The following is a 12,223-nucleotide window of genomic DNA, read 5'->3' as shown; positions in this document are numbered from 1 at the left end:
ATCAATCAGTTATTGTTGAACTGGAATTTATTCATCATTACTTAACAAAGGCCAACTTAATAGGTTTTTTTTTTAAAAGATATATTTATTTTTTATTGGAAAGGCAGATATACAGAGAGGAAAAACAGAGAGGAAGATCTTCCTTCCGATGGTTCACTCCCCAAGCAGTCGCAACAGCTGGAGCTGAGCCAATCTGAAGCCAGGAGACTCCTTGGGGTCTCCCATGTGAATACAGGGTCCCAAAGTCTTGGGTCATCCTCAATTGCATTCCCAGGCCACAGGCAGGGAGCTGGATGGGAAGCAGGGCTGCCAGGATTAGAACCGGTGCTCATATGGGATCCCGGGTGCGTTGAAGGCGAGGACCTTTATTGCTACGCTATTGCTCTGGGCACAATAGGTTTTTTTGTTTGTTTGTTTTAATTAACTTAGTAGTTAATAAAGTTTGCTTCCCTGTTTGTTTTTTTTAAAAAGACTAATGTTCATGAATTTATAGGTCATGTTTATGTTACGATATCCTTTTGTAGATATTTTTTTGAAATTCTACATGAAACAGTGTCCCCATGTGCCATTTTCTTTAGGATCACTAGGCATCTTTGCTAATGGTGACTGTGAATGAAAATTGGCTTTTCCAGCTCGTCTACCCTTTTATGCAGCTTCTCGAGTACAGATTTGTCTGTATTTCTTAGTACAAACAATCTAGTGACCACCATGCGCCAAATCTTGGGCTGGCCACGTGGATAGCATAGTTAATGGTACCGTTTTACCCTGTGGGAGCTGGGTAGACTAAGGAGTAATTTAGATTTACCAAGTAGACAGATAGTTGTGTTGTGTGTTATTATGAAATGCCATTCTGTTTTTAGAAGATCAGGCAGCCATAGCTTGACCTGATGTAAAGAATGAGCCCCAAGTAAAAGCATGCCTTAGATACTGAGTGGGTGAGGACAAAACACTGCCTTAGTACTGTTTTTGAAGTCAACAGCTAGTAGGACGAAAGAGTTAAATGCTATAGCAGATCAAGTGTTGGATCCTGTGACCACCCCAGCTAGTTAATTCAGTGAAGACAGGGAAGGGAGATGGGATTGGAAGGGATGAGAGACGCTTTGGGATTGCAGAGGACTGGTAGCATTGTAGAGCGGCCAGATGATCAGTGTACGGGATATTCAGCTTAGTCTGAGGGGGAGATTGTGTAGTGTAGTGAGGTGCTGCGATGACCCACGTAGGCAGGAAGTGAGGTTGGAGCTGCTGAAGACCATTCAACATTGGGCATAAGGAACTGGGACTAAGGCATTTGGTGGGTTGGTGCTGCAATGTTTACGAAGAAAGGATGGTGAATATGCTTGTTCAGAGAACACCATGAGCCAGATTTAAGTCTTCAATGAATGATGACTGCCAGGTCTTACTGGGTGGGATGAGAGAGCACAGGAATGTGATGCCAGATGGCGTGAATTTTGGGAGTGAATTTTTTGACATGACATTAGACAAACATAGGTTCAGAGGTATCAGGAAGTCCGGAATGTATATTGTAACATGTATATCAAATGCCAAGGACTGTGAGTCTTTCCAGGGGTCCTCCTTGCTTGGGGATGCTTTGGAGAAGGCATGACCTTGGCCATGAATGAGGGGAAGGACCATGGGTGATTTCAGTCCTGGGAGGATGGGAGCCCTGGTGTAATAGAACAGTTGCAGGGGCTGTGTATTAGGGGAGCAGGGCAAAGGGCTCCATGACAGTTAGGGGCAGGGGTAGCTGGCAAATGCTGAGGGAATGCTCCTGTGTGTATTGAGATGCGCTGGCCTTGTCCACCTGCCAGGTCTCCTTCCGTTTACGGGGATGGGTTTCAAAGCCTGAAGTTTATTGTTCCTGAGCAGTCTCTATGCAAGGGCTTTATCTTGACAAACAGCTTTGTGCTGCTCAGTGAGACTCCTTGAACCTCTGCTGTCCAGTGTCAGGAAGCATGGCCAGATGCTTGGAGCTCTGGTGACCACAGACCATGCCTGCTGTGTTTTTTAGGATGAAGTGACAGAGTTATCATGGACAGTCAGCTCAAATTTCCACAGGGTCCCAAGGCAAGTGTTCAGATTGTACTTATTACAAATTTAAGCACCCTCCAAGATTTCATAGAAACTGTGTTTTTCCAGAGCACTTTTGCATTGTAACTTGTGTTTAATAGTTAATTAGGTTATATCAGGGCACCTCAAAGTTCATGGGAATGAATTGAAAGAAGTTTATCTTACACACAGCACATTTGGAATGCACATATTTGTTTTTGTAGTACATATTCCCCATGAACTTTTGATGATACCAATATTATTTTCATCTGTTTGAAAGAGAAAAAGAGAGGTGGAGGTGAAGAGCGAGTGAGGGGGAGAGAGAGAGTGAGAGAGAGAGAGAGAGAGAGAAATCTCAGCCCCCAAATACTACAACAGTCAGGGCCAACAAGGCCAAAGTCAGGAGGTCAGCTTACCATCTGGTTGTCCCACATGTGCAACAGAAATCCAAGAACTTGAATCGTCATTTGCTATCTTTCAGAGTGCTTTGGCAGGAAGCGGAATCAGAAGTGCAGTAGTTGGGACTTGAACCCCTGTCCCTTGTGGGTGTGCGCATCTCAAGTGGCAGTTAGCGACCCTCTTCCCCCTGAAACGTTTGAAGCCCTCTCACACATTAAAGGGGCTACATTGTCTTTTCACTGAGGAGGTGTAGGGTAATGGACCTTGTTGCAACCTTGTTGCAGTTTACATCCTGAGGTAGTGAGGGAATATGCCTTGATCTTAGATGGGACAGTTGCCCCAGCAAAGCTTACTCTGGGCTAATGGATGATGGAAAGCCCCAGAATCAATTGTACTAGACAGGCTGTGCCTGCAGGGCTGAAACGAGTAAAAATGACGAGCTTTCCCAGAGTACAGCGTGGTGCGTGCAGCTGGAAGCTGTCCTTGTTTGTCAATAAGCCTTTTCCATCTGCACTTGCACCCCTGGACCACAGAGAGGAAACTGAATGGCCTCAGGGCCCTCGTTCTCCCTCCTTTCACACGCAGTATAGTTACACAAAGAAACGTTTCCATCTGCTAGTTCTGATTCAGTTAACGGGAAAGGGATTACCAAAGGGATTACCGTGTTAATTACAACAAGCATTTCTGACCCCAAATTGTGCCTTGTTTTAAGTGATTCACATATATTGACTCTTTTTTTTTCCCCCTCACCATGACCATTTGAGGAATATAAAGTTAAGTTGTTCTCATTTGGGAAACTGAGGTGCTGGGTGCCTGCATTAACCCCTTGTCGAAGGGCTGAGAATCAAATCCAAGCAGTGAAACCATGGATTCAGCGTTCCAGTTCATATCTTGCTGCCTGCTTTCTTAGAAGGGCATCAAATAAGTCAGTTTTAGGTCTGATTTTAGTGTTTTTTTTTTTTTTTAAATATGACACTTGACTGTATCTATTGACAACTCCATTACATGGAAATAGCAACATTAACATGTTTACACCAGGATATTTCAAAACCTCGGTGGAAAGTTGAAGGTATAATTTATTAAATTAAGCTCTTTGCAGAACCCTCATGGGGGAGCTTATTAGTCTTTGACAAATTTGGCATTAAAAGCTCGTCTCTGCAAGTAGGAATATTTAGGTGGTAGGAATGCACAGAGAGTGCTTGACTATCAGTAACGGTGTATATGGATGTAGGATGTTTTGGAATTGTTTTCCGTATTTTTTTTAAGATTTATTTTTTTATTGGAAAGACAGATACACATAGAGGAGGAGATGCAGAGAGGAAGATCTTCCGTGTGATGGTTCATTCCCCAAGTGGCCACAACGGCTGGAGCTGAGCCAATCTGAAGCCAGGAGCCAGGAGCTCTTCCGGGTCTCCCATGCAGGTGCAGGGTCACAAGGCTTTGGGCTGTCCTCGACTGCTTTCCCGGGCCACAAGCAGGGAGCTGGAATAAAGTGGAATAGCCGGGACATGAACCAGCGTTCATATGGGAACCTGACACTTGAAGGGAGGAGGATTAGTCAATTGAGCCATTGCACTGGGCCCAGAATTGTTTCCGTCTTGTTGGATGAGAGATAAATGTTTGTAACCTTGTTAACCGTCCATAATCCAACTGCTAGAAAAGATCAGAAGTTAGTAACTAATGGGTTGATGAAATGAAGCTTGCAATTTTTTGCAATGAATGTTGTTTGAAAATGGTCAGATCATTGTTGAATTTTAAATGAATAAGATAAATGGTCTTGAAACTTGTCTGCTGGCTTTTATTCTTGGGCCAGATATGGGTGTGTCATCACTATTGGCCTTTCTGTGGTGTTGGACTCACGCCAAGGTAGTCTTTCTTATGGATTTGTACCCATTAGATTCTAGAGGTTTTTTTTTTTTTAAGGCCTATAAGATCTGGATAATTTGGAGAACTAAAACAAAAAAGGAACAGATATAAATAGAAAAGAATGCTACTGTGCTCTTTAGAACGGTACCTAGAAGACTGAGGTTTCTGAAATTACTGCTGTAGAGTGTTTCCACTTCCCTGAAGAAAACCGTAGTGGTAATAGTCATTCAGGTTTGGTGATAGAAGGCACACGCTAGTTTCAGCAGTGTTATTTGTGGTAGGAACTTCTCTGTGAAGTACCCCAGTGAGGCGCCATCTATCTCATTTCCATTCTATTTTCACGTTATGACTTTGTTTACATTCTTTCTTAACAGAGACGTTCATTCTAGCTCTTTCAGTGATCGATCCTTTAAGAATAGTGAACGAGAAGACTGACTCCAGTTTGGTACAGGACGCTGTTTGTGGTCAGTTGGTCGGTGCTGGCCGTGCTTTCTGCAGGCTGCAGGAGACAGTCCACCCTCTTCCAGCCCCTGGAGGTGCCTGCACTCCTTGGCTTGAGGCCCGCTCCCTCCACCTTCAAAGCCAGCAGTGCTGTGTCTTTCTGTGTGGTCACTTCTTCCTTGATCACGAACAAGAAAACCTCTTTACTTTGATAACTCCTGTCATTGGAGTGGGGCTACTTGGGTAGTCTAAAATAATCTCTTCATCTCAAAGTCCTTAATCTAATTATAATGCTGCTATCCCTATTTGGTTTAAAATATGTATAGAGCCAGTGCAGTGGTGTTGCAGGCTAGTTTTCAGCCTGTGGTGTCGAGGTCATGTGGACATGAGCCCTGCTTTGTGTCCTGGCTGCTCTGCTTCCACTTCAGCTCTCTGTTTATGGTCTGGGAAAGGAGCCGAGGATGATTCAAGTTTTTTGGGATCCTGCACCCATTTGGGAGACCTGCAGGAAGCTCCTGGGTCTTGGCTGCAGATTGGCTCAGCTCTGACCATTGTGGCCATTTGGGGAATGAATCAACGGATAGAAGATCTTTCTCTGTCTCTCTCCTCTCTCTGTAAAATCTGCTTTCCCAATAAAAATAAACCTTGTAAAGAAATATGTATGTGCATATTTTCTATATCACATATAACACATATGCACAAGTATGTTACACATAACACACATATTTATGTGTATACATGTACACAAATGTGATATGAAAACATACACACATAGGTAATAGCACACAGGGTCCAGGGATTAGGACACGGACATCATTAAAGGGGAATTATTTTCTTCACAATGGTTAGCCTCATTTTTTTTCCCACGTGGCATATGCATCTTTTTGCTTTGAAAAAATATTAACAGTAATGATATGTTTTATGGGTCACAGTGCACCATTTTACTATGAAGATTATGTGATACTAAGCAGATCAGAGTCCCCAGTGTTTACTCTTCTTTGATGTTACCTTGTGATTGGAGCTTTGAAGCTTCCGTCTTCTATTTGTTCATCATTTTCGTAGGTTGTTATGAATTGTATTCCTCCCTCTGTTCTTGGAAGTGTTGGGTCCGTATTTCTTTAGCCTAACTCTGATTGTCTACTCATCCATCAGACTTCGTTTTTTTTTTTGTTTTGTTTTAAGCTTATTTCACTTAAAATGATATTCTCTAGTCCCTTCCAGTTGTTTGGGAATGACAGGATTTAATTTCACGTATAGATGAGTAATATTCCATTAGAGAGAGTGATGTGCCCAGTCACATTTTATTTGTCCACTCATCTGACAATGGGCACCTTGGTAGATTCCATGTCTTTTATTATGAACAGAGCTGCATTAAATATGGTGGAGTCGGGCACCTTTGTGATATGACGATTTCGTGTCTTTGGGGAGTATAGTATACCCAGTAGGAGGGCTGCTGGATCCTATAGCAGTTCTACATTTTAACAAAATCTTACTGTTATCCATATCGACTATACCAATTTATGGCCGAGAAATTGGTTGCATCAACAGTGTGTAACAGTCCCTCTTTCTCCACATTCACTCCAGCATTTGTTGCTTTCTGCCTTTTTGATAATATTCATTTCTAGCAGGGGTGAGGTGATAATCTCATTGTGGTTTTTACTTGCCTTTCTCTGATGGTAGTAGTGCTGATTGTTTTGTGTATGTGGAATTATTGGCTGTTTGCCGTTCTTCTGAGAACTGTCTATTCAGGTCCTCTGCTCATTTCTTTACTGGATTGGTTGTTCTTTGATTGTTGAGTTTTTTGAGTTCCTAATGTATTTAATTTTTAAAAAGTTAATTTATTCATTTATTTGGAAGTCAGTGTTTTGGAGGGAAGGAGAGGCATTTCCCAAGTGGTTGCAACACCCAGGAGCTAGGAGCTATTTTTGGTTCTCCCACGTGTGTAGCATGGGATCAAGCACTTGGCATCTTCTGCTGCTTTTCCCAGGCCGTTAGCAGGGTATTGGATTGGAAGTATAGCAGCCAGGACACCACCTGATGTCTATATAGGATGCCAGTGTTGCAGGTGGCAGCTTCACTGCTGTACTGCAGTGCCAGCACCCTTCACGTATTTTTGTTTAATCTTTTGCCAGATAAGTAGCTCGCATATGTTTTTTCCAATTCTCTCAGATGTCTCTTCACTCTCTAGTTTCTTTTGCTGTGCAGAAGCTTCTGGGATTGACGTAAAACCCTGGTTTTGTTTCTGTTGGCTGTGCTTTTGGGGTCTTACCCAGAAACTCATTGCCTGCACTAATGCCTTGATATGTTTCTTCTATGTTTTTTTCTAGTAGTTTCATAGTTTTAAGTCTTATAATTAGGTTTTTGTTCCATATTGAGTTGATTTTCATATATGGGCACAGGATGGTGATCTCATTTCGCTTTACTTCATAACTAGGCAGAGTTCTGCCAACACCATTTATTGAAAACACTATCTTCTTTTTCTGCTGCATCTTCTTGGTACTTTTGTCAAAATTCAATTGTCTGTATGTATGTGCATTAATTTCTTAGTTCTCAGTTTCATTTGATTTGTAGCCAGAAATATGTTGCTTTCAATTACTGTAGCTTTGAAGTATGCTTTAAGATCAGAAATTGCAGTACTTCTCGCTTTACATATGTAATTTGAAATAAAATGACATGGTATGGGATTGTTTTACATAGATATTGCTAATGACTTCGCTACTGAGTTCTGATGCTAAGTGTCCACCTGAAAGGCAGTGGTTCTTGAGTCTAGGCATTGAGGAATCTTTTTGAACTTGCCTTCTCTTCTGTTTTTTTAAAGATTTATTTTATTTTTATTGGAAAGTCAGAAATATAGAGAGGAGGAGATGCAGAGAGGAAGATCTTCTGTCCACTGATTCACTCCCCAAGCGGCTGCAACAGCTGGAGCTGAGCCAATCCAAAGCCAGGAGCCCAGAGCCTCTCCTGGGTCTTCCACGTGGGTTCAGGGTGGCAAGGCTTTGGGCCGTCCTCGACTGCTTTCCCAGGCCACAAGCAGGGAGCTGGATGGGAAGTGGGGTGGCCTGGATTAGAACTTGAGCCTCTATGGGATCCCGGCTGCACGTGCAAGGCGAGGACGTTAGCCAGTCCCTACCTGCAGTGAGAATGCAGGAGTGAAGTCTGTGGGAAGACCGTATTTCTTCATCTATTGTGCCTTTTAAGATCCGTTACCATTCTGGTCTCCCTTGTCCATGAAGCCCTTCTGACTTTTCCTGCTCATTTCTTGCTCACGGTTCTTCGATTTTTTTTGCCCATCTATTTCTTGTGTTACCTATTAATGCTCTATTTGACATTATTGACGTGTATGTGTTTGTGTATGTCGGTTTTTTTTTTCCCTTAGATTTTTTGAGCTAATTGAGGGAAAATATGTGCTTTATAAATATCCCCTTGTGAATTCATTGTAGGGCTGTACTGTTCTCCCCAGATTTATATGGTGTAGAATCTTTGACTTTTTCTTGAATTAACAGTGTTCTGATTTCTTTGAAACGCCTTAATTTTTTAGGACTTACTAGGTTCTAAGATGATGACATGCAAGCTAGATCCTGAGTGAACTACATATCACTGGAATTTTGTTTAAGTGTGTAGAATGTATTTTGTTTCTTAATTACTGAAGGCTAACTTGATTTACAAGGAGCCTGGGACAGTTTCAAATGCCATTGAGTGACAGTGAAAGTAGTCTTTCACTTTTTAGTTGTTGGATTTGATTTTCTTACCTCTTTTTTTTCTTACTTCATGTGCCCAAGTCTGTCCTTGGCCCTTATTGATACTACATGTTTCTGTACAGAATTCAACCAAAGCACCTCTCAAAAGATCGAATGTGGAGAAAGTGACGAACGTGCAGATCCTGGTGTTGTTCGGAATCCTCTTGGTCATGGCCTTGGTGAGCTCTGTGGGGGCTCTGTACTGGAACGGATCCCATGGTGGGAAGAACTGGTACATCAAAAAGATGGGTGAGTTGCTAAGACAACGGAGCTGTCTGTCCTTGGGACTCCTTCTGAGCATGACAGCTGAGTGGTGGCCGTACTGCCCTGTATTTCCTTACTGTAGTCAATACCAGCCTTCCAAAAGTGATGAGGTGAAATGGACACATTTTGGGATTATTTTACTCAAATGACTATGTTTTAGCTGTTTCTTAAGCTAAGTCATTGCTGCAGGGACTACAGTGTACATCTTAAATGATTGGAATCGACTTCAGCTTAACACTGGCTTAATTCCAATAATATGCAAACACTGCACTCCAGCATCCATATTCCATTTCTGGATCATCCCCAGTGACCTGGTCTTTCCATTCAAACAAACAGCCCTCCCGTTGGTTCATGCAGTGCCCTGTGAGCTCCACTTGAGTAGCTGTCCCTTGCTGCAGGCACAGCAGGGAGCATGTCCCCTTGCCTGGCGTCCATGGCGAAGCCAGCTGTTTGTTAGCGGGAACTGTGTCTGCTGTTGTACGCACAGTTACTCACACATACACGATGCTCAGTAACTTTTAACTCTTTTAATGTGAATTTTGCGGCGGGCATCATTTAGAGGAGGAGGCTGAACGAAGAGTGAAGCTGAAGCTGCATTTGTGGTTTTCCTCTGCAGACACGAGCTCGGATAACTTTGGATACAATCTGTTGACGTTCATCATTTTGTACAACAATCTAATTCCAATCAGTCTGCTGGTGACCCTGGAGGTTGTGAAGTACACACAAGCCCTCTTTATAAACTGGGTGAGTATCACTAAAGCACAGACTGAAAGCTGAGTGCCCGTGGAACTGTTGACCCCTATTTTCTAATCAGTGTCTCTGTTGTTGAAGTGGGTTCCTGGGAAAGAAGCAGTTGAGATCATTTATGTTTGGGTCCTGGGTCAAGCATGCCGAACAGAAAACTGAGAAAGTATACCCATGAATGTGTCCTACAGAAATGGGCAGGATGATGGACCTATTCAAAGGTTGGCATGAAGACTAATTGAGATAATGGAGGTAGCATGTTACGTAGGTGTTTATCATCTGTAATTGCTGTTGATGTTTTAGAAGATTTATTTATGTATTTGAGAGAAAGAATTAGAGAGAAGGACAGAGAAAGAAAGAGAGATCTTCCATTTGCTGCTTCACTCCCCAAAAGGCCACATAGGCCAGGATGAAGCCAGGAACCTGGAACTTCTTCCTAGTCTCCCACGTGGATTCAGGGGCCCAAGTATCTGGGTCGTCTGTTGCTTTCCCATGTGCTTTAGCAAGAAGCTGCTTTGAAAGTGGAGCAGCTGTGTCTCCAACCAGTGTTCATGTGGGAAGTAGGCATCATAGGTTGCAGTTTAACCTGGTATACCACAGTTCTGGCACTGTTGATGCTTTTAAGGTCTTGTCAGTACTGAACAAACTGCTTATTGGCTTGTTAGAGTGGGGCCCATGATATATTATAATTCGCTGTGACTGTTAAACTTGCGTTCGATTGTACAAGAGAAGTTGGAGTTTATGGAACTGCTGCGGCTCTTGTTGGCCTTTAGCTGTCTGTGCTTGCAGAGAAGATGCAGCTGAAGGTGTTTCTGTGTGATGTTCACAGCAGGCCTGTGAGCAGGATACTCACCAGGCTTGGGGTCATGACTTAGTTCAAGTCATGATCTTGATAGCTGCTGTATTATTACCCCCGAAGTGATTATGAAAATGAAAAGGTCTTAAGCTCTGTGTATTCATCTGAATGGATTGTTAGAATGTGTTTTCTAATCTTTCCATTCTCTCTGTCTCAGGACACAGATATGTATTATCTAGGAAATGATACTCCTGCAATGGCCAGGACATCAAACCTTAATGAAGAGCTTGGGCAGGTGAGAGCCTCCTTGGGAACTTGGGTAATGTGCAAGACCAGTTGAATGCTATTAGAAGAATCATGGGGGATTTGGCAAGCCCAACTCTCCATGTATGTGGTATGGAGTCTGCAGTATTATCCAGCACTGATGATATTTGGTTTTGACTTCCATTTGGAATCAGCTTGCCATCCAGAATGCAGTTATAAAAAAATCTATAACACGTCATCATTTGGGAGCCTTTACATAAGTGTTTATCAGCAGTAAATGACAGCGAAATCAATGGCTAAGGTGTGTGGGTGCTGGGTAACCTCACAAAGTACGTGAGGGCTAATCTGAAATCCAAGTGTCCCTCACGTGCTCCAGGTTTTGTTTCTGGACTATTCCAGGAGGCAGTGTCTTTCCAACTTTATCCTCACAGCTCCACTTTAGCGAGTAATGCTTTGCACCATGTTTCTGTCTTACATTGAAATGGCTATAAGAAACAGTCTTTGTGCATGGGTGCATGGTGATCAAAGATTATAATTTCTGATTTTTTTTTGGTTAAAAATTTATTTTTATTTACTTATTCAGAAAATCAGAGAGAGGGAAGGCAGAGAGAGACAGAGAAAGAGGGAGCTTTTCCATCCACTAGTTCATGACCCAGTGGCTCCTACTCCCAGTACTAGGCCAAGTGCAAGCCACAACCTTCTCTGGGTATTGTTCAGGGGTGACAGGGCCCCGAGCACTTGGGCCATCTTCCATTGCTTTCCCAAGCGCATTAGTAGGGAGTTAGATTGGAAGTGGAGCAACCGGGACTTCAACTAACGTTTACATAGGCTTTCAACACTGCAGGAAGGGGACTGACCTACTGTGTCACAACCCAGACCGTCATTTGTACATTCTGTTAAACATTTCAGCAACCCTAAGGTGACTGATTTTTTTCGTTGTTTTACTTTAATTATTTGAAAGACAGTGTTTACAGAGAGAAGGACAGTTAGAGAGATTTTTGATCCACTGGTTTACTCCCAAAATGGCCACAGTGGCCAGAGCTGCGCTGCTCTGAAGCTAGGAACCAGGAGCTTCCTCCGAGTCTCCCACATGGGTGCGGGGTCCCAAGGCTTTGGGCTGTCCTCGACTGCCTTCTCATGCCACAAGCAGGGAGCTGGATGGGAAGTGGAGCTGCTGGGACTAGAACCAGCGTCCCTATTGGATGTTGGTGTTGCAGGTGGAGGACTAGCTAACTACACCACGATGCTGGCATCATCATTTTACAGGTGCGGACATGCACAGCTCACTAGTGAATGGAAGAAAGGAGACTTCAGATCGTCCAGTTCTAGCCTTCTCACGCTTAGTTGCCTGGTGCAGGGAGTGCTTGGTACCACCTCCCATGCTCAGCTCCTCTGGCCAGGTGCTGGAGAGATGTCTCATTTACCTGAGGGCTAGAAAACATCTTGGATGGAAGTGTTTTCTTTTCTCTCTTTTATTTTTTTTTTCTTTTCCTTCCTTCATTCCTCCATTCCTTCATTCCTTCCTCTTTCTCTAACAAAGTAAATTCTTTAATGCTTTGCAGAAAGATGCGGCTCAAGTTTGTGCATAAATTTTTAAGCAAATACAAATTCATAGATAAAAATGGTATTGGTTCTGTTCCATTGTAATTTCAAAATCTACTCAGCA

At 42.9% G+C, this 12,223-nt stretch overlaps 1 protein-coding gene across 2 annotated transcripts in view; it reads left to right on the top strand.

The window, feature by feature from the left end:
- LOC121156258 (phospholipid-transporting ATPase IB) overlaps positions 1-12,223 on the top strand; it is a 584,459-nt gene that overhangs the window by 143,605 nt on the left and 428,631 nt on the right. For both annotated transcript variants that reach the window (XM_040979868.1, XM_040979869.1), the window contains exons 11-13: positions 8,573-8,738; positions 9,370-9,497; positions 10,511-10,588. In XM_040979868.1, coding sequence (XP_040835802.1) covers positions 8,573-8,738; positions 9,370-9,497; positions 10,511-10,588 — 372 coding nt within the window. The remainder of the gene's footprint in view (positions 1-8,572; positions 8,739-9,369; positions 9,498-10,510; positions 10,589-12,223) is intronic.

The sequence above is a fragment of the Ochotona curzoniae genome, unplaced genomic scaffold, assembly GCF_017591425.1.
Source record: "Ochotona curzoniae isolate NIBS_2020 unplaced genomic scaffold, NIBS_Ocur_1.0 contig_3332, whole genome shotgun sequence".
NCBI lineage: Eukaryota > Metazoa > Chordata > Mammalia > Lagomorpha > Ochotonidae > Ochotona > Ochotona curzoniae.
The sequence above is the reverse complement of the archived record's forward strand: the minus strand, read 5'-3'. Positions and strand labels throughout refer to the sequence as shown.